This window comes from Eulemur rufifrons, chromosome 3 (genome assembly GCF_041146395.1).
Source record: "Eulemur rufifrons isolate Redbay chromosome 3, OSU_ERuf_1, whole genome shotgun sequence".
Classification (NCBI taxonomy): domain Eukaryota; kingdom Metazoa; phylum Chordata; class Mammalia; order Primates; family Lemuridae; genus Eulemur; species Eulemur rufifrons.
The window spans coordinates 4,925,406-4,946,884 of NC_090985.1; the positions used below are offsets into that span (position 1 = coordinate 4,925,406).

Here is a 21,479-nt window from a genome sequence, read left to right on the forward strand (position 1 = left end):
AGGGCAGAATCCAGCAGAGAGAGCAGAACAGGCCCCTCTCCCTCACCTGTACAGCTGCAGTGTGTGGCGGTTGCCCTGATGAGTGATCTCATATTTTGGCAAGCCACAGTAGCGGTCCAGCTCTGTGTCATCCTTGTACCAGGTCACCTCTGGTTCTGGGTATCCTGAGAAGGAAACAGGAGATTGGGTTGCAGAAAGGCCAGTCCCAAAATAGTGGGAGGGGAGGATAGCAGGCCATGGCTTCCCCAGACCACCTGAAGAGACTGGACAGGACCAACTGCCCCAGGCTTGGTGACAAGAGAGCCACTGTATGTCTCAGCTTATTTTTAGAAGCTGGTCCCTGTCAAGGCTGAAAACGATTCCACTTCAGCAGCTGGGAAGAAAATATGGAGGAGAAACTTCCTAGCTTCCTAGAAGGAAGGGAAACCAGGAGTTTCCAGCAATCTCCAGCCAGTAGTAATGAGCTTCCTTCTGCAGTGGCCGATTCTACACCCTCAGCTGTGCTAAGGGCTCTGTCCTCAGAGGTCTCCCTCTCTCCACCACCAGCACCGCTGCCAAGAGCCCTCCTCCTTTCAGGCCGAGTTCCTGAGCTGTTAGCATTATTCAAAAACACTGCTAAAAACATCCGCCCATCCACTCACCCATTCATTCATCCACCCCTTGTCCATATCCACCCAGCCATCCACACCTACCTGTCCAACCGACCACCGTAGTGAGACCGACTGAGGCGTCTGTCCAGCCTCTCTTCTCTGGGGACACCCAGGCCACCCATAAGGAAGAGCTTCCAACTGTTACAGTGACATGTCTCTTGCCTCCCTGGCCTTAGCTTATGGGTCCAGTAATGGACACCAAAGCAGCTAATATAATCTAATTATTTGACCTAGGATTTGGGAATTAGGACCTAGAGACAGTCTACCGTTGTGTCTGGAAATTTAACTTTGAAAGGGTAGGGTAGCCACGTTCTGCACAGGGACTGAGAAGTGGGCAAAGCTGGCCAACAGAGAGACAGAAAAATGAAGCTGAGCTCAGGATAGAGTCAGAGGCGGGAGACAGAGAGTCCCAACACGCTTCCAGATACTGGCTCCATTCCCTGCCTGGGCACTTCTACACTCCTCTCGTCAATTCCATAGAAGGCCCTTTAGCCTTACCAATGAATTCTGCTTCATTTCTTCCACAATTTAAAAAATATTTTTTTAGAGATGGGGTCTCACTTTGTCACCCAGGCTAGAGTGCAGTGGCAGGATCCTAGCTCACTGCAGGCTTGAGCTCCTGTGCTCAAGGGACCCTCCTGCCTCAGCCTCCCCAGTAGCTGGGACTACAGGTGTGCACCACCACGCCCAGCTCTGCTGCATTTCTTAAGCTGACTCCAACTAATTTGCATTCCTTGTCAGAAATCACAGACTCCTAACATACATTCACTCAAATATATACATTAAGTACCTGCTGACTGCCAGGCTAGGGTTATGAGGACGGAGAAGCACATAAGTCAGGGTCTCCGCTCTCAGCGAATTTCTACAGTAGAAAAGAGGAGACATGTACCCGCCCAAGGTAGCCCTGCACCTAGCATCTGCACGTGTGCTCTGCCTTCCCTACTGCCTACGGCTAAACCACACTCCTGTCCAGCGCGACTGCTCACGGCATCCCCTCTCCTCTCGCCCAGTCAAGGGCATCTCTCCAACGATTATTCCTGCTCTCCCTCCATGGGCAAACTCTTCTTCTCTGTCATATCTTTCCCGGCAGCCATCAAGGCTGACATACTGCCTCCCTTTTTTAAAAGAAACTTCCTTTGACCCCACATCCTCCTCTAGCTCCTGCCCTCATTTCTCTGCTCTTTCCTTTACAGAAAAATTCTTTGAGAAAGCCCTGCACTCGCTGTCTTCACTATCCCTTCTCCAGCTGGGCTTTTGGACCTACCACTGCGCTGGAATTGCTCCTCGAGGTCCCCCACGACTTTCACGTCACCAAATCCAACAGCCAGTCCTGATGCCTCACCTGCCCCATCCATCAGCAGCGGTGACCCCACTTCCTGAAACCTTCACCTCACCTGCTCCTGGGACACCACTGGCCGCTTTTGCTGCGCTCGCTCTTTTATCTGTCCTTCCGAGCCACCCCCACCTGCCCCAGGCTCAGGCCTCAGGAGCATTCCCCGTTCTCTACCTACACTCACAGCACGCGGGGCCTGCTCCTGTCCTGTGGCTTTCAAATCTCCGTACACTCGTGACTCCCGAATTCCTACCTCCTCCTAGACCCCTCCCCCGAACCCCTGCCCCTTACTGCTGCTGGCAGACCTGGCACTTCCACTGGAAGGTCTAAGAGGTCCCAAACGTACCATGCCCCAAGCCAAACTCCTATTCCGCTTTCCAGCCAAGACCCACCAGGCTCAGTAAATGGCAACTTCATCTGGCTGGGGCCACACCCAGAGGCAATCCCGTGTTCCTCCTGTCTCACACCCACTCCACCGGGCACCCCAACGGCCCTCCCTTCACAAGTATCCTGAATCCCATCACCTCTTGCCATTCCCCACCGCCGGTCCGGTCCACATCCCGTCACTTCACACCTCGATTTCTGTAATAACCTCCTCGCCGACCTCACTGCCCCCATCTGTTCTCAGCACAGGGGACAGCGATCCTTTAACGAGAAAGCCAGACCTGGTGCTGCTTCGCTCAAAGCACCCCAATAGCTCCCACATCACTCAGGCCCCGCGACTGCGCCGGCCTCACCGCCCACCGCTCTCTGCCTTGCTCGCTGCGCCCCAGCCACGTGTCCCTGCCGGCCACGTCTCAATTCCCGCAGGTCTCCACTGGCACGTCACCTCCTCAGAGAGGCCTTCCCTGCCACCCTGTGTCAAACAGCAACTCTCCCTCCCCAGCATTTCTTATTCCTCTCACGATGTTTACTTTTCTTCATAGAACACACTGCTACCTGACATCTTATACACTAGGAGTGTGTTGGTTTAGGTCCACCCTTTCCAAGACAAATATATCAGCTCCATGACAGCAGGGACTTATCTGTGTTGTTCAGTGCTGTGTCCCCAGTTCCTAGAATAGTGTCTGGTATGGAATCAACACTCATTAAATATTTATAGATGAATAACTGAAGCAAGGTACAAAGTGCTCGGGGTTGCAAAGGAGGGAGCAGTCACCTCTGGCTGGGGAATCAGGGAAGGCTTTTGTAGAGGTGGCTCTTGAAGCACCCTTGAAGGATGAGCACAATTTCATAAAAACTGGGTTCAGTACTTCCAATCTCCTCCTTTCCCCTGAGCTTTAACATCACCTGCTCTTCCCCTGCATACACCAGTCACCATACCATCGCTGACTCTTTCCTTGTCTGTCTCTCCGGCTAGACTTAGGTCCCCATGGGCAGGAATTGTACCTCGTTCCCTGCTACCTCCCCGCCACCTAAGAGAGTGTCTGGCACATGGTAGATACTTAATAAAACTCTGCTGGACAAGTTAGTGCATGAGTGAGCAGGGGAATGAGTAAACAAGCAGGGGGTGGGTGGGAAGTGGGTGCTGACAAAGGAACTGCAACAGCAGCGTGTGAGGGTGAAAAGCAAAGGGCACGTGGGGAACTGTGTACAGGAGCCGGGAGCAAGGGAGGCGACGCTGCAGCCGGGCCGGCCAGGAACAAACTCTGGGCAACCCTGACTGTAAAGCGAGCCCCATGTTTCCACTGTGAGCTAAAGCCCCTGGTTACATCACCGTGCGTGTGGCCAGGGCCAGCACAGGTGTCCTCACCATCCCGTGGGGTGATCTCATCCCTACAAGGGCCCGGCTCAGAGCCTCCCTGCCCCATGACCTGCCCGGCACAGCTGCAGCCTCCAGGGCATCTGAGTCCACGGGAGAGGGCAGGGGAGGGGCAGGGAGGGAGATGGTCAAAGGGCCCTGCGGCCCCAGGGCCAGGGCCTCAGCCTCCATGCCACTCTCTGCCACCTCCGGTACCTCTACACACAGTAGGGGCCAGCCTGACAGCTTAGACCTTCATAGCAACAATGGGCTTTGGAAGAAAATTTATTTGGGAGAACACATCGCCTTGTCCCCTGAATAATGAGAACTGTATTCTAAAACACACAAAAGCAGGGGGGGTCTGGGTGCTACAATGTGCATGCCCGTGTGTGTGCCCACAGGCAGGTGTGCACGCACACACATTCGGCCCTGGCCGGGAGAGCCCACAGCGGTACTTGAGCCTGCGGCCTTCCCTCGGCCCCTTCACACCCTATGACCTCTGTTTCACAGCCAGCAGGCCTGACTCAAGAACCCAGCTCCGAGACAGGCAGCCCCAACCATTCCCAGTTTGTAGACGCTCAGATTCAGGAGATGAAGAAGAGTGAATGGAAATTCAGTTTGCAAAGAATTTTCACATATAGAATTTCTCTTGACCCTCAGAACAACCTTGTGCAAACAACTGCTAACATTAATGAAGACTTACTATGTGCCACATACTGAGCTGAATACTTTTCATGTATTATCTCATTTAATCCTCATAAAAATCCTACGAGGAATATACTGTTACTAATCTCCAATTTAAGGAAGAGGAAATCCAGGCTCATGAAATTAAGGCTCCTGCTCAAAGTTATCTAGCCAGTAAGTAGAAGAGCCAGAGCTATAAAACAGCAGATGTTTTCATCTCTATTTTATGCAAAAGGAAAATGAGGGTCAGAGAAGCTAAGTATCTTACCCAGGGTCACACAGCTGGCACATGACAAAACCTCAGGTCTCCTTTTCCTTTTTCCAGTGTTCCTTCCCCTGGGGGATCTAGGACTAATATATGAGTTTTTGCTACCAGTAGTCATTATACTAGACTTATTTCTCTTAAAACAATTTCTTCAGAAACACGGTTCTGTCTAAAGCTGCAGTCCCTTTGTCCAACTTGCCTGCTGCTGGTGCTTCCTCCTCCCATATGCACACACACGTGCACCCACCTCAACACAGAATCTATACCATATGCACACACACATGCACACACCTCAACACACAATCTACACCATATGCACACACACGCACACACCTCAACACACAATCTACACCATATGCACACACACGCACACACCTCAACACACAATCTATACCATATGCACACACACATGCACACACCTCAACACAGAATCTACACCATATGCACACACACGTGCACACACCTCAACACACAATCTACACCATATGCACACACACATGCACACACCTCAACACAGAATCTACACCATATGCACACACACGTGCACACACCTCAACACACAATCTACACCATATGCACACACACATGCACACACCTCAACACAATCTACACCATATGCACACACGTGCACACACCTCAACACAGAATCTACACCATATGCACACACACACGTGCTCGCACCTCAACAATCTACATCTGCACACACACGTGCACACATGTCAACACACAATCTACAACATATGCACATGCACACACCTCAACAATCTACAGCATATGCACACACACACGCACACACCTCAACACACAATCTACAACATACCCACACACACGTGCACACACCTTAGCACACAATCTACAACATATGTGCACACACCCCTCAACACAGAATCTACACCATATGCACACACACGTGCACACACCTCAACACAGAATCTACAATATATGCACACACATGCACACACACAGAATCTACATCTGGGTCCAGGAGAGTAGGGGAGAGAAGCCACCATGCTGGACAGAGACGGGCAGCCTCAAGGACGACAGCAGCACTTCAGCCAGAGGGGCCCCTGGGGGAGACGGGGGCCAGAAGGCCCAGCCAAGGCCCATTATCTCCCCATGTGCCTCCTCTGAGTAGAAGGACCCCCAGACGTACCCCCGTTCTCCAAGCCCCAAGGGCTTCCCTCACAGGTCAGCCAGCAGGGACACCAGCACAGGTGGCTCTCCCTCACCTGGACTAGGTTCTGACCACCAGGAAAACATCACCTGTGCCTGGCAGGGCCCTGCTGGGGCTGACTCATCCCAGCCTTGTTTAGGAAAAGCTGCTGGCGGGAGAGGGGCGGAGGGGGAGAGGAGAGGCACTTGTGGTCACTCCATCTCTACACAGACAGCCAGGAGCAGAAGGGTCAGTCTCAGCCAGAGATCCATCCACCACCCACCTCTCCAGACTGGGGAGACCTAATTTCTAACCCTTCCTTTCCCCCGCTCCCCTCTCCTAGTCTACATTTTGCCCTTGCCAATAGGAAAAGGCATGTTTATGTTGTGCTATGGTAGTCACAGAGACCTCTTTCCTAATCTACTGCATAAAACTCAGGTAACCCAAGACTTTGGATGTATGTGAGGTTCAGGAGGAGGAAGGAAAGGGTAAGGTCTGACAACAGACTACGGTCTGGATGTTAGAGATAGGCAGAACCCTGGAAATCTTACAGACTCAACTGGTTGCATTTCTGATCTTAGCGTTGTGCTCCTGAGAAGACCTTGGCCTTGGCTGGTCGTCAGGAGATAAAAGGTTGCTCTTTTGGACTGGGCTTGAATCAGGGTAAAGCTTACTCTGTACTTACACTGGGAGTATTCAATAAAACGCCCCAAGCTTCTCTAAGCCAGACTATTGCCTGGCATCTCCACATTGCTCTCAGAGTCCACGGCTACAGAATACAAGAAGAAAAGAAAAGAGAACCATCCCCGATACCTGCACCTCTCAGCTGGCCCCAGGTCCCCACAGCAGCTGCTGCTACCAAGGCACCAAAGCTGCAACTGAAATGAACAGGCAGCGTGGAGAGTAGAAAAGACGCTGATTTTGTCATCGGCACAGTCAGGGTTCGCTGTGGTCATCTGGCAAGTATGTACACTTTGTTTGTGCCAGCTCTAGAGAGGCACGATGTGTCAGGTGTGCGCCCTGTCACGATCCTGTTGGAAAGAGAGACGTGTGAACCAACTGTGACATGGAGGATGGAAGAAGAACTCTCCTGGAAATGCCAGAGAGGCTCTCCCAGAGGGCGAGCCCCTAAAAGACGAGAAGGAATGTGCCAGGCGAAGAAGTACCCCTCTGGGTAAAAAGGCAGAAGGAACACGACAGTTATTTTCGTGCCCTTCCCCCAAACAACTACACTAAAGAGACTTTTTATCAAAATTTATATAAGGTTGGGGAGTCCAAGCAAGAAGAGCAACGGAAGCCACAAAATTTAGAAGGCTGGAAAGCAGATGGGCACGTGCAAACTGACCCCGCAGACGCAGGACAGCTGAACCCCACACTCACAGTGGGGAGAACTGAGAACTACCCTTTTAACACCAGAAAATCCCCAAAGGGCGTAAGTGCTGACAGCCAAGCACTTCTGGAACTGCGGGCAAAGAGGAAGGAGGAAAGGTTAAAATGTGCTTAAAAAGTAGATCTCTGGAATCCTTCACGCACTCGGTACCCCCGGGTGTCCGCTCCTCCCCCCCACAGAAGGCGAGGATATCAGCCGGATGTGTAGAACTTTGCCCTCAGGTAAACCAGCAGAACTGAGGGCATGACTATTCTATGAAAAACAGAAAAATGTAATAGTCACATATTATAAAATAAATGCCTCGTGCTAAGAGCCCACCCAGCCCTCTAATTTGCACAACTGCCAGGAAACCTTTTACTGGGGAATCTAGTTAGCCCAAGAGGAAGGAACTGAAAAAACTTACTTGGCAGTTCCCAACAGTGACTTCCCTACAGAGAGGATCCAGGTTTTCAGGCCCCTCCTGCTTGCTCAGAACTTCCAATCGCTTTTTAGTCTCCTACTCTTTTTTTCTTTTTTTAGAGATGGGGTCTCACTCTGTTGCCCAGGCTGGCATGCAGTGGCGTCATCATAGCTCCCTACAGCTCTGAAACTCTAGGCTCAAGTGATCCTCCTGCCTCAGTCTCCTGAGCAGCTGGGACTACAGGTGTGCACCACCATGCCCAGCTAGGCTCCTATTGTTAATCATTACCTGACAGCCACAGATTCCTGAGGAAAGCCCGTAATAGAAGACGAAAGGACAAAATCAAATTAAACAGAAAAAAAGCAAGTAAGAAGAAACACTATGAAGAGAAAAGGAAACTTTTTAAAACTATTATTAATAGTCTCAGAGAACTAAGAGAAGAAAAGAGGATGCTATAGAAAAGGATTTTAAAAAACTCTTAGAAATTAAAAATTCAGTAGAAGAACTTTAATATAAAACTGAGGAAATCCCCTGGAAAGTAGAGCAAAAAGACAAATACATGAAAGGGGAAGCAAGGATAAGAAAATGAGGAAACAAGTCCAGGGGAACAGATATTCAAACAGGAGTTCATAAATTGAGAACAAAGAAAACAGGAGGATAAAATCAACTTCAAAATAGTCCCAAATTTCCCAGAACTAAAGGCTCTCAGTTTCCAGCTGAAAGCATTTAAGCACGTCCCAGGATGAAGAGACCCATATCAAAATACATCATTCTGAAATATCAGAACACTCTTACAAGCTTCCAGGAGAAAAACTGGTCACATGAAAAGAATTAGGATCAAACTGTCTTCCCACTGTAAACAGCAACATTGGAAGCAAGAAGACAGAGGAGCAGTATCTTTAAACTTCCTAGGGAAAATTATTTTCAACTTAAAATTCTATACCCAGACAAGCTCTCCATCAAAAGATATTTTCAGACACAAGCAGTCCAACATTTACTTCTTGTGTACTCTTTCTAGAAAGCTACCAAGGCCATGTATGGTGGCTCATGCCTGTAATCCTAGCACTTTGGGAGGCCGAGGCAGGAGGATCACTTGAGGCCAGGAGTTTGAGATCAGCCTGAGCAAAAATGAGATCGCCTTCTCTACAAAAAATAGAAAAATTAGCCAGGTGTGGTGGTGCACGCCTGCAGTCCCAGCTACTTGGAGGCTGAGGCAGGAGGATTGCTTGAGCCCAAGAGTTTGAAGTTGCAGAGAGCTATGACGACACCACCGCACTCTAGCCTGGGTGAGAGAATGAGACCCTGTCTGAAAGAAAGAAGGAAAGAAAGGAAAGAAATGTAGAGAAGGAGGGAAGGAAGGAGGGACAAAGGAAGGAAGAAAGAAAAGAGAAGAGAAGAGAAGAGAAGAGAAGAGAAGAGAAAGCTACCAAAATGTAGATCAAGAAAGAAAAGAATGTAGAATACAAAAAGCAGAAAATCCACCCCAGCAAAGATGTAAAGGGAATCTACAGGATGGCAGTGAAGAGATCCTAGGGTGACACCCATGCACCACACAGAGAAAAACTAAGTCATATTGGAGCAGAGTGACTCAAAGGGGAGCGAGGTCCCGGGCTTGCCATCACAATGCCCTTTGCTATTGCACCATCTTCAGGACCTGAGGACACTTCTGGAGGCAGAACTTTGATAAAGCCAGGAAATAAACCAAGAAAGATCCAGAAAGCTGGATCAAACCCAGAAGAAAGGCAAAGGGAAGACCCAGGATAACAGCTGTGCACCAGATGTATGAGGTTACCAGTTCAGTTAAAGGAATAAATGGAGGTGTCCGAGAGGGGCGTCTCCAAGGGAAGGAACAGATTACTGACGGCATTGCCCATGTGGAACACTGTATTGGGAGGCTATCAGAAGGTATGAGAAAAATTAGCAATAGAAATTATAAAACCAAATAAATTAAAAACTAAGGAAAGTACTGACCTGAGGAAAAACAGAAGAAAGAAAGAAATCACAATACACTATAATGTTCGATTATGAATAATATCACATAGGCATAATAAGGTAAACGATAAATGTTGATATAAGCAAAAATTATGATATGACTATAATGAGAAGGTAAGTTTAGGGAAACAGAGAAAATGATGGTGTAAAAGAGCTAATTCCTTATCTACCGTAGCAGAAAGATATAATAATAGTGAACATCTAAACTTGAATACTCAGAAATACTCACATGTTACTCAGCATGATGGAAATGTATAGCGGCCAGAAGGGACAACTTCTTCCCAGAAGACAGTTGCTTCTGGGAAGACGGATTGGGAGGCGTGAACTGCTGCATTTTGATATATGCCTTTTAGCATAATTTGAAGTCTTAATCTGTGTACCTATATTAATCTGGCACAATAAAATGTAATTTTCTTTAAAAAGAAGGGTTAAGGGATTTTCAAATAGAGAAAATAGCATATGCAAAATCGTGAAGTTGTGAAAGGACTGGGTTTTTCTGGGAAACTGTCAGTGCCACAGACACACCGCAGACGCAGGCACAGGCCCCCAGCCACGGACGTCACAGAGAAACGAGCGATGTCTCCTCCTGCCCAGTTTTGTGAACCCTGGCAAGTCATCTAGCCTCTTCCAGTTTCCTCCTCTGTAAAATTTGACTAAAAATAGCACTTACTTCACAGGTTTTGTAAGAATCCAACAACAATGGGAACAGACAACTTGCGAGATGTATCACGCTGTACAAAGGTAAGGGATGCGGGCCTGTCTCTGGTCCCTTGGAGCAGAGAGTGTTCTCAGCCTGGAGCTCAGAGGGTTCTGGGTAAGGGTGAGAACTGCCCATGGGAACCCAATCCCAGAGAAGCTCTTTCTTGGCTCGGGTAGACAAATCCCGTGGAATCAGGGAATGTCAAAGCTGGAAACCACCAATGCCTTGATTTAGAAAAGACAGGCTCTCAGACGGTGCCTGGACCTGGGACCCTTGAACTGGTGTCTGCACAGCTGGGAGGGGTAGGTGCCCATTGGTGGGTCCTGCGGGCCCTGAGGTAGGTCAGGCTGGTGCAAGGGAGACTGCTGGGTGGTCTGGGGGAGGGGCAATGCCTGGAGCAGCTTCCTGGCACACCCACCCCCATCCTCCCTCCCCTTCCAAGGAGTATCACTCTTGCCAGTCTGTTGCTTCAGATTCCACCATGGAGCTCAATAGAATGCAAATAATACCTGTCTTAATGTCTAGCACTTACCTGGCATTTACTGCGTGCCAGGTACTATTCCAAATGCTTTGCAGGTATTAACTCATGCAGTCTCTCACAACCCTACGATGTTCGCACTGTTATTATCCCCACTTACACATGAGGCAGCTGAGAGGCCATGTCACCTGCTCAGTATAATAACTGGAAAGGGGATAATACAGGATTGCAAGCCAGGCATTCTGGCTCCAGGGTCTGCAGTCACTACATGTCACTGCCTCTCAGCGACTGAGCCTCAAACTGCTCAACTGTAAAATGGGGACATTCGGAGAGATGGCCTCAAAGATCTCTTTCAATTGAACTAAGATTGGGCAGTCATGTCTGTATGCCTGAGGATGAGGAAACTTCACTGAGGACGGGTTTTGAAGGAAGACAGCAGGGTACAGGCTCCAGAAGTGGAGGAGCCAGGGACAATAGCCCACGCAGGAAGATTAAGCCCTAGGGAAAGCTGAGAAAGCAAATGTCAGCTGGCAGCCTTATACACACAGCCCAGCGCCCCACCATGCCTGTCCCCACGGCCTGCATGCACCCTGCTCTGTGCAGATGCCCTGGCGCCGAGCATGTGGACAGCCTCATTACCTGTGACGATGCAGGTGAACCTGACGTCGCTGTCCTCGGATACAGCCCGGGACTTGAGCGTGGTCTCGAATAGCGGCTGGGTCTCCTCTGTTAGCTGAGCGATGATGGAGCAGAAGGTGCTCCTAGGAAAGGCAAGGAGCTGTTCAGAGCCGCCCTCCCCACACACATACCTCAGCCTGGCCTCATCCAAGGCTGCCCAAACCTTACCATGCCTGTCCATCATCCTATGGCCAGAGCTCCAGCCCCTGGGCAAGTCTGTCTTCACGGCAGCCTGTGCCTCTTGCTGGGTTAGGGGCAGGGATGGCACCAAAGGATCATATGGACTCCTGATCCAGTCCCATTGCAATGGGCAGGCTGCTGACCATGGGCCATGCTCCCGAGCATGCCAGACTGCCAGCCCGGGTGTCCCCATCCCGTCCTCACTGGGGGCCTTGCTTTACCCTCCCTTTCATCTCCAGGGAAGCTGGTGCACGGGGGAGACACACATATGGATAGGTCAAGCCTCAGAGATGGAGCCCCCAGCATAGCAGAGCCTCCGTTCATGCCAAAGAGGGAATAGCCAGCCAACCCTCAAGGATTCAGAGCTCCTAAGAGCTTGGGAGCCTTTCCTGGAGCTTGTGCTCAGAAATAAGCATCTCCATTTGTGAGCACAGACTCATGGTGGACCAAGAAAACGCTAGCCAATGCCAGGGGTCTAGACCCACAGGTGGACTCTAATTGCTAGGGGTATCAGAAAGAGACTCAAATGAACTCTGATCCCAAACAGGGCTGTGGAAAAGCGCTGGAAAGCCAGCGGTGGCTGCCCTGCTCCAGCCCTGGCTACCACGTGCCGTAGTGAAAACATGGGTGAAAGCTCCTGGACCAACCAGCAGGACGGCCAAACCAAACAGATCCACCCCTGCAAAAGCCAGAACTTTTAGTTCCCCTGTGGCAGTCCATCTCCCAGATTTCAGGGGCATCTGTGGGCTTACAGAGTCCAGCCCAGACTCACCACCAATGCTCAGGGCTCACAGTCTTCTCCTTCCTGGGCCCAGGAAGCAAACCACAGTGCCAAACCCTTTCCCGAGCCAGCACAGACACAGTGCATTCCTAGGCGTGAAGCGCCACGGCAGAGCCACGCTGTGTGGTGCACGAGGCGCGCCCTCCTCCCGCTCCCCAGGCACACACCCTCATGTGAGCAGCAGAGGGGACTGTGAGGGGTAAAGAGAAGCAGGAGGAACCGTGGTGAGAAAGACAAGTCATTCAAAGGTGCCTTCCCTGTGCCACACGGAAAGGGTGGTCAGCCAAGGGCAATGGCGTCGCCATGACCTCTCCAGCGGCCGAGGGAGAGTCTGCGGGAGCACAAGCAAACAGAACCCGTGACTCTGCACACCACAGTGGGGAGGGGGTCCACATTCATTGCATCTGTTCTGTGACTACTAGTCTGGGCTTGACTTTGAGGAGAAAGGCTGCAGCCCAGGAACAGTGTCTGGAGTCAAGTAAGACTTCTGGACTGATGGGGGCCAGCCATGGTCTCCCCACAGGGGTGCAGATGTCTGGGCATTCAAGGGGTTGGCAGGAGCCCTCACCCAACAAAGGCCACCCCAAACAAGGATCCCAACCTCTCACACACCTGAACATTTGAGCTGGGTCTGCACCTATACATGTTCTATACTCTTCCTGTAATGCTCTCTCACCTAGAACTCATCTGTCCAAGAAGCTGTTTCCTTTTCTTTCCTTTCCTTCCCCCCCCCCTTTTTTCTTTTCTTTTTTTTGAGACAGGATCTTGCTCTGTAGCCTAGGCTAGAATGCAGTGGCATCATGGCTCACTGCAATCCCCACCTCCTGGATTCAAGCCATCCTCCTGCCTCGGCCTCCTGAGTAGCTGGGACTATAAGTGCGCACTGCCATATCCAGCTAATTTTTCTATTTTTTTGTAGAAACAGGGTCTCGCTCTTTCTCAGGCTGGTGTCAAATCCTTTCCCTCTTAAGCCACTCAGAAATAGAGGGTCCTTCAGGACCTAGGCTATCAACTGCCTCAACAGTCAGGAAATACAACATCTGAAAACATTTCCTGCTGCTATCACACTAACAGCAATTTCTGACTTTGGGAAATACCAAATTTAAACCAGCAGTTGCTAGAAACTAACGGTACAAACGTAATCATACTTCTATGATTCTGTAACTAATTCAAAACATCTCTGATTATGTCCTCCCTACATAATTTGAATCCTACCTCATCCTGGAACATGAGCCTAGATCCAATATTCAGCTTAGGCTCTTAGGTATGAAGCTTCTTGGGCAAGTCTAAGAAAATCATTTGAGTTATTGGATAAGTGAGAAAACAGAGAAACTATGCTTCAAACAAATTTGCAGAAACAAGTGCTCATGCTAGATATCCAACAACAGACAGTTATTTTATTTCACTACTCTTTTTGAATGGAAAAGAACACTTATGTTCTCAAACCTTCCACACTAGGTCCATATATATATTTATATATATTTCAAAATATATATATATATTTTTAAACAGGGTCTCACTCTGTCACCCAGGCTGGAGTAAAGTGGCATCGTCATAGCTCACTGCAGCCTCAAATTCCTGGGCTCAAGTGATCCTCCTGCCTTAGCCTCCTAAGTAGCTGGGACTACAGGCGTGTGCCACCACGCCTGGCTAGTTTTTTTGTGGTTTTTTTTTATAGAGACGAGATTTAGCTATGTTGCATAGGCTGGTCTCAAACTCCTGGCCTCAAGCAGTCTTCACAGCTCAGCCTCCCAAAGTGCTGGGATTATAGGCGTGAGCTAACATAAGCTATATTATAAAAAATGTTCACGTTGGAAAACCACAAGTAACTGTTGAAAGCCATAGCTAGGTGAAAGCCCGCCCTCTAGGGAAGAGGATTTGAGGTGCATTTGGGGGGACGGGGAGAGTCACTTATACACTGTCATGCCGACTGAATGTTGCACAGCTTCTTGTTGCCACGAGCTTTCTGGCCCACTCCTCCACATGGATGTGGGATGGACACTGAGTGGGCTGTGTCCAGTCCCCTGGACAGCCAGGAAGTCCACACATCTGGAATGATCTTGACACTGCCCAGTGCTTTCAACTCCATGACTTCATAAGGATATCACAGACTAATCACGGGTCTCTAAAGAACATCAGTATCGTGGGGTTTTGATGTTCGAAGGGAACTAACCTTGCCCTTAGGTTAGGTTTGCTTTGTCCTCTCTCTTTCAGCACTTACACACTCCACTCTGAATTAGTTGTGATATCCTCTCTGCCACCGCGAGCTGCACAGCACAAAGGTTCCTCAGTGTTCATCCCCAACAAGGACCACATACATGGTAAGTGATAATCATGTCTGTAGACATGATTAGCTCTTCAGAAACCAGTTAGCTGTTCAGAAATCTTTCTCTACACAGAGAAACTGTAACCAACTCTCCCCAAATCTATCAGAGCCTGGGATGAGGCCCAAGTGGTAGGAAGTAGCCAGGAAATGTTCCCACTTCGGTCATAACAGTTCACCCAGGGTTGGAGAGCTGTCCCCAGCTCAGGAGGCAAGAGGACAGTCATTCAACCTGCAAACCTGGACTACGAGCCTGCCTGGGCCTTGCCCTGGCCCGGAAGCAGATTCAGAGATTAAGCCAACGCAGGAATACACTAACATGGTATTCTACGGTCTCCCAGAGTCCAGTCTGCAGGGATGGAGAGAAACCAAAGGAAAAGAAAATTCAGAGAAAGAGGAGGGAAAAGAAGAACTTAATTAAGGGACTGCAGAAAAAAAATTTAAAAGGAGGTTGCCATGGTTAGAAGAAGATAGACAATAAAGTGTCACACCTAGATATGTGGTTACAAAAAACATGAAAACCTAGGATGGGGAAGAGGTGGATCATGTGCCTGGTGACTTCCTGTTCTGTTCTCATGGTGCCCCTCCCAGGGGCACAGGGATGTCCTTACAGGCATTTCTATTCCTGAGTCCCTGTGCCCCTCTCAAATGGCCCATGCAAGCATCCACTCTGGCCCCTGTGAGAACCATGCCCACGTGAGTGCCCTCTCACACCCTCCCCACCCCATGCAGCCTGGTTAGTGCACGAGCAGTCACTCGGTGGCCCCTCAGTGCCCAGACCCAAGAGAAAAGCAGTCAGAGAAATGTAGTGCAATGTGCATTTACCTTCCAGAGCTGGGGTGAGACAACCGGTTGCTTGATAAGCTAAGCAAAAACAGCAAATGGAACCATTAGGCCAAAAAAGCAAGGAGGGGAGGAGCCGAAATCAACAGTCGCAAACTATTAATCGGCCACCATCTGGGGCCCAGAGGCCTTTCTATTAAAAGGGACCAGCTGTCTTAGTTGGCCTGCTCCGGTTAGCAAGTGGCCTCACCACCGGACACCAGTGTATCTGAAACCAAGAGCTCATTAAAGGCAGCAGAGTCCAGGAAAATGGTTAGGCAGGAAGGGGGCCCTTTGGGGCCATGCTTTCAAAAAGGTGTGTCTCAGGCACTTGGGTCACTGCCCCCAAGAGTGAGGCTTATAGCTGCCGGGTATGTTTCCCCACCCCACAGCACACCAGCCTGGGGGCAGCTCCTGCTTCAACCCTGGGCCCCTTGGAAGCAAAGAGTCCCATTCCTGGAAGTCCCCTGACAGGCTGGGAAGGAGACAGGTGCTTTGGAGAACACCCACCATTAATATGTTAAAGTACAAACCAGCTGGGAGAGTGAAGAGAAAAACAAAGCAGTTAATTCAGCAGGAGCTGGGAGGCACCCAGGTCCATCAGACCAGCACAAGGCCCATCCTGCCTGGAGGCCCTGATTGTCCCCCCCCCCCCACTCCCCACCCCCACCTACGCAGTCCCCGGTTAGTGTCCGTTCTGGGCAGCTAGGAACAGACACTAACGGGGGACTGCGTAGGCCATTGAGGGGCGGGGACCCACAAAGGGCTGCCCCGCTTAGTGGAGCTCCCGCCCACTTGGTCTGAGCCAACTCTTACTTTTCCCTCCACCTTTCCTAACACAATCTCTCCAGTGGGCTCCAGATCCCAGCTCTTCCACACTCACTCCCTGCAGCTGTCCCCAGGGTAAGAAAAGCTCTCCCTCCTTTGTCAGCAGCCCAGTCTGTCCCATGGCACTTGTGGTCTATATCTCTAACCACAAGAAAGCTCTACTAATATCCCATCTCTTTATAACTACAAAACAAACCCATCCTCTTCCTCCAAACCTGGCTTCCCTCCTCCCCAATGCTCCTGGTTTGTGAATATCACCGGGCGTTCTCCCAAACTCCTAAACTCAAAATTTGCCATCTTGTATTCCTGCCCCTCCTCCGTCCCCCAAATCCAGCCAGTCAACAATTCTTGGCCCGTCTTTCTCCCTTTCTCAATACTCCTGCTGTTGTGCCCTGATCTAGACCCTCACGGCTCCGTATTTGGTGACCATCTCAACCCCCTTCTCCTTAACCCTCGTACCACACCACTTCTCCAAACAAAATGCTATCGTCCCCCAGCTGTAGGTTATACTGAGCCTCCCTCCTTGGTTAGTCATTTACTAATCTACTCACACCCCACTACAACCGTGGTTCTCTCTACTTCCCAACACTCAGGGGCCACTGCAGCCAGACCTGTCCCTAAATGGCATGGACAAGTCCATTCCTGGCCTCTGAGCCTTCACTTTTGTCCTCCCTGTTTGGAAAGTCCTCCCTCCTTCCTTCTGCTCAACTAAGTCCTGTGCACTGAGCCTTCATGCCTAGCTCCTTCGTAGCTTCTGCAGCTCCCAGCACAATGCTAGGCATACAATGGGTATTCAACTGCTGTTCTACAGAAGGAAGAGAGAGAGAAGGGACGAACAAGAAGAAAAAGGAGGAGGAAGAAGAGGAAGGAGGGGAGGGAGGGGGAACGGGGGAGAGGAAGTGAGGGAGTGGGAGGAGAAATGCATTTTTCGAGCAAGAAAGGTCCGGCCCCCAGAGGGAGCTGCCACTCCAGAAAAGATGGAAAGAACGGCTCAAGAGTGCAGCTGCCTCTGCTCAGAGCTTTAAAAATCCTCTGGAGACTGCGTGGGCAGAACCTCCCATGGTTCCAAGGCACTGGCCAACTCCATCCTTTCCTGACCATAAATTTCCTTGGTCTCTCTCCTTAGAATGGAGAGAGTTCTTCTTCTCTGGCTCTGGACTTTTCCCTGGGAAGAAGAGGGGGAGAGTTAGCTTTCTCATTCAGAGAGGCAGATGACAGGTTCCACAGGACCCACCTGCAGGGACTGAGCTGGGATAGCTGGCCCTCCCCCAGCTCTCTCTGGAGCCGTCTGGGATGCTCTGCTCCCTGGACCCACTGTCCTGCTTTCTCTAGGCCTCGCCCTTCCCTGGTTGGTCCGGCCAGGGGGAACCCTGAGCCAGTGGAGGCACCTGGTCTTCAGAAGGCAGAAGCCCTGCATGTGCCTGGCAGACTGGGCCACAGCTACGCTCAGGGCTCGTGCCCAGGCAGGGGAGCTCCACTTACTGCCTCCGACGGGGTCAAAATCACAGGCACCAAATGTTGGGGCAGAAAGGCTTTAAAGTGTTCTCCACACCACCTTCATCTTACAGAATGGGAATTCAGGGCCCAGGAAGGAAAGGTCTCCTCAAAGGGGAGAAAAGTAGGCCCGGGGGAAACCTGGGCTGGCTGCGGAAGCCAGATGTCTCCATCCTTCCTGGCTTTCATCTACTCTGGGAGGCAAAAGGCCCTGGGAAAGTCCTGTTCTGATACCTCAGTTTCCCTGAAAGCCCCAAACAACCTGACTGACCCAAGCAGAACAGCAGAGGTTATTTCAAAACCGTGTGTAGCAACATCACAGGTTCTGCTGCTCCTCTGAGCCCACCTAGACCAGGGCCTCCAAGAAATGAGGGGACAGGGGCTTCTGGAACTTCTGAGTGTACCACAGAAGCTAATTGGTAATAACTGCTTCCACCCAACTGTGGTCCCTTAACCTACTCCAGTCTCCCCACACCCCACCTTGCTATGGGGTGAGGTGCTGGACGTTGGATGGCCCAGGAGGCTGGGCCTACAGCTTGGTGGGACTAGCTGTGTGTGGGGCTCTGACCCCAATGGGCACTGGAAATATCCTTCAGCTGACGCTTGACTGGAACCCCCGAAAGCTGTGGGGCAGGTGGAGGTCAGGTATGTGTGGGGAGACGGGTTCTGGCCCCGGGACCAAGGCTTCTGGTGCCCTGCCACCTGCCCGGCCGGCTGGCCATAAGCTCCCAAGACAGCCCATCCTCACAAGCGTCCATGAGAATGATGCCTCAGGGGCTTCAGGACAGAGTTACGCAAAGGCGGTCCTAGAAAACATCGGGGTGAAGAGAGAGTGGAGACGGAACTTGCCTCTCAGTCAGGACTCTGGGACAGTCAGGGCTCGGCTGGCAAAGCTCTCAAGGGACTCTTTCTCCTTGTCTGTTGGGCCCCTCACGGGCAGTCAGGCCTTGCTAGAGAACTGGGAACTGCCTCTCTCCTGCATCCCCCAGTGCAGCCCTGTTCACACTCTCCTCACTCTGGCCAAAGGCTTTTCCAGAGGCCAGAGAAATCTGGCTCCCCGCATCCCTCAGAACCTGCGGGGTCTGTGGCCAGCTGGCAAGGGCAGTGAGAAACTCTGCAGGGGCAACACACAGCCCAGTCCAAGGCTAGAAAACTCTCTCTCCCACTGTCCCTGTCCTGCCTCCTACAAATACTTCATGAAAAGAGACTCCTTTTGAGAGTGTTCCCATTTAGGTCCAAAGACACTTAAGCCAGCCACTTCTGCCCCACCTCTAGCTCTCAGGCTGGCACACTGCTCTGTGCTCGTGAGGTGTGCAATTAATATTCATCTGCAACTGCTCAGCTAGGCAGAGGCCTTTCCCCTAACAGCCCAGATCCCCTGCCTTCCCCGTTCTGCCTGGTTCCCAAGCCACCCTTCACTCCCTTCCTCCACCGCTGGGGTGTCCAAGAAGGATCCTGCTTCTGCCTCTTCTATTTGTCCCACTGGTATTGACAAAGGCCAAACACAAGAGGCAGAGCCCAGACAAGTCACTGCCACAAGTGGGAGACAAGTGTGAGGCTCCCACAAGGGCATCAACTTCACTACGGACTAGATAGAATCGGAATTCATTCCGGTTTATCTGTAGAGCCAGGACTTGGGAGGTGGAAGGGGCATTCTTTCCTGGCAGCCAGGGGGCCTTGTTGTGTCTGACTCAGTCACTAACACCAGTCCTCAGCCCTGCCCCAGACATGTGACACCATTTGACGAGTTTTATGCAGAAACCGGTTCCGGTTACATTTGAACTTTTCCGACTCCAAGGTCAATAGGACTTGGCCAATCCATGAGGAAGTGCCCAGGACTTTTCCTGAACGTCCTTGATGCCTGTTTTTGTGCTGTTTTAGGAACGGAGAACAACAGGTCTCTAGACAGCGTCTCAGAGGAGTGGCTGTTTTCGGCATAAACGTACAAGCCAAGTTCTTGGGCTATGAAACAACCACTATCTCAACAGCTAAACCATCACATTTCCCTTTGGAAAATAGTTTCCAGAGGTGGAGGGAAACTGAGCCGCCCAGGGGGGCAGGAAGGGTCTGTCTCCATGGCAATGCACGTGTAGCATGTGTCCTGTGTCCTGTGTGTTTGTGTACCTCTGCGGAGTGCCTGTAGCTTCTCTATTGTCCGTGTGCCTTTCTATCTGGGCAGCTAGCTCCTGAAACAAAGCATCCACACCTCTTTAACTCTTAGAAGACCAGTGAAGGACTCATCAGTTCCCCGCCTCCCTTGGCACTTGGCTCCCCCACACTGGGCAGGGCAATGGGCTCCCTCAGAGCTGCAAGTCCTCAAATCCCGGACATCCCCAGACAGGGCCAACCAGCACCTCATCCCACCCCTTCATCTCTGCGCCCCGCAAAGACCCTGGGGATGACCAACGTCCTGGACCCAGAGCAGGGCCTCACTTACACAGGTTTATTTCTTCCTGGTGAATCTCCCCGACCCAGGGCAGTCCCCCTGGCGCCCCTGCCCTCTCTCCAGCCCCCACCCAAGTGCTCTCCCTCCCTTCCTGCCAGGGAGGAATTTCAGCCAGTCTGGCTGTCCTTATCGCTGACTGTGGAATCCAGTTAAATGCGGAGTCCAGGGAGTAGCGGAGTATGGGGCGGGAGGTAAGGAAAGCCTTCAGGCGCCAGTGAGATCACCCCAAAGTGGGGCCTTTCTCCTCTCTTAAGCCTGCACTGCCAGAGGCCTGAGGCCCAGGGGCCATGAGGGGCCATGAGGGGCCACGAGGGCCCTGAGGGCCGTTCCAGCCTGGCCATGGCCCCAGGCCTTGGGCCTTCGGGCTGAGAGCTCGGGGATTGGGGGGGATGGGGGGTGGCCTGGGCTCAGCCTCGAGGCCAGGCCGCCCTCGGGCCGGCGGGACCAGGGGACCCATGGAGGGCCTTGCCCCTGGGGCGCACTCACCTGGTCTCGGGCCTCACGCTGAGCAGGTAGCTGCGGCTGGCGGGGCTGGGGATCCACACGGGCCCGTCGTCCTCGCCGCCGTCGCCTTCCGTCCCGGACCGCCCGCCCGAGCCCCAGCCCCGGCTGGGGGCCCTCCGCGACCCCATGGCGCCGCCGCCCTGCCCGGCCTCCAGCCCCTGCCCGCGGCCGCCGCTCCCGCCCGCGCCTGACGCGCGCCCCTATTTATAGCCCGCGGCAGCCGTCGTCACCTGCTGCTGTCCCTTCCCTGGCCGGGCCTGGCGAGCGGCTCTGACTCTGAGGCACCGCGGGGGCGGAGGGGGGTGGCCTCGCCGCGGTCCGCGTCCCAGGGCCGCCGGGCTCCTCGTCCAGCCCCGGCGTCGGGCGGGGAGGCCTCGGGAGGGAGGCGCGGGCCAGGCCCTTCGCTGAGCTCCCGCGACGCCCGCTGCCCGCCAGCCCCCTTCCCGCGGTGGTCCGTCCCGCTGCGGTCCGGTCCGCTCCGCTGGTGCGGAGGGTCCGGCTCTGCCGCCCTCCCGGAGCGGGTTGTGAGACGCAGCCTGGAGAGGCCGGGGAGGCGCGGAGCCGGGTAAGCTGCTTGGGGGCCCGGACCAGGCGGGAGACCCGGAGCCACAGAACCGGCCCCTTCCCGGCTCCAGCC

At 52.1% G+C, this 21,479-nt stretch overlaps 1 protein-coding gene across 4 annotated transcripts in view; it reads right to left on the minus strand.

The window, feature by feature from the left end:
• ALPK3 (alpha kinase 3) overlaps positions 1-20,995 on the minus strand; it is a 53,087-nt gene extending 32,092 nt beyond the window's left edge. Inside the window, exons 1-4 of one of the 4 annotated variants that reach the window (XM_069466579.1) lie at positions 20,825-20,995; positions 15,574-15,612; positions 11,426-11,547; positions 47-164 (exon numbers count right to left, since the gene is read on the minus strand). In XM_069466579.1, the coding sequence (XP_069322680.1) occupies positions 47-164; positions 11,426-11,547; positions 15,574-15,612; positions 20,825-20,970 (425 nt within the window). In that variant the 5' untranslated portion in view covers positions 20,971-20,995. Of the gene's footprint in view, positions 1-46; positions 165-692; positions 804-6,639; positions 7,014-7,619; positions 7,817-11,425; positions 11,548-15,573; positions 15,613-20,824 lie in introns of those variants that run through there. The other 3 variants (XM_069466577.1, XM_069466578.1, XM_069466580.1) reach the window with 3 other exon arrangements.
• Positions 20,996-21,479: the final 484 nt, after the last annotated feature.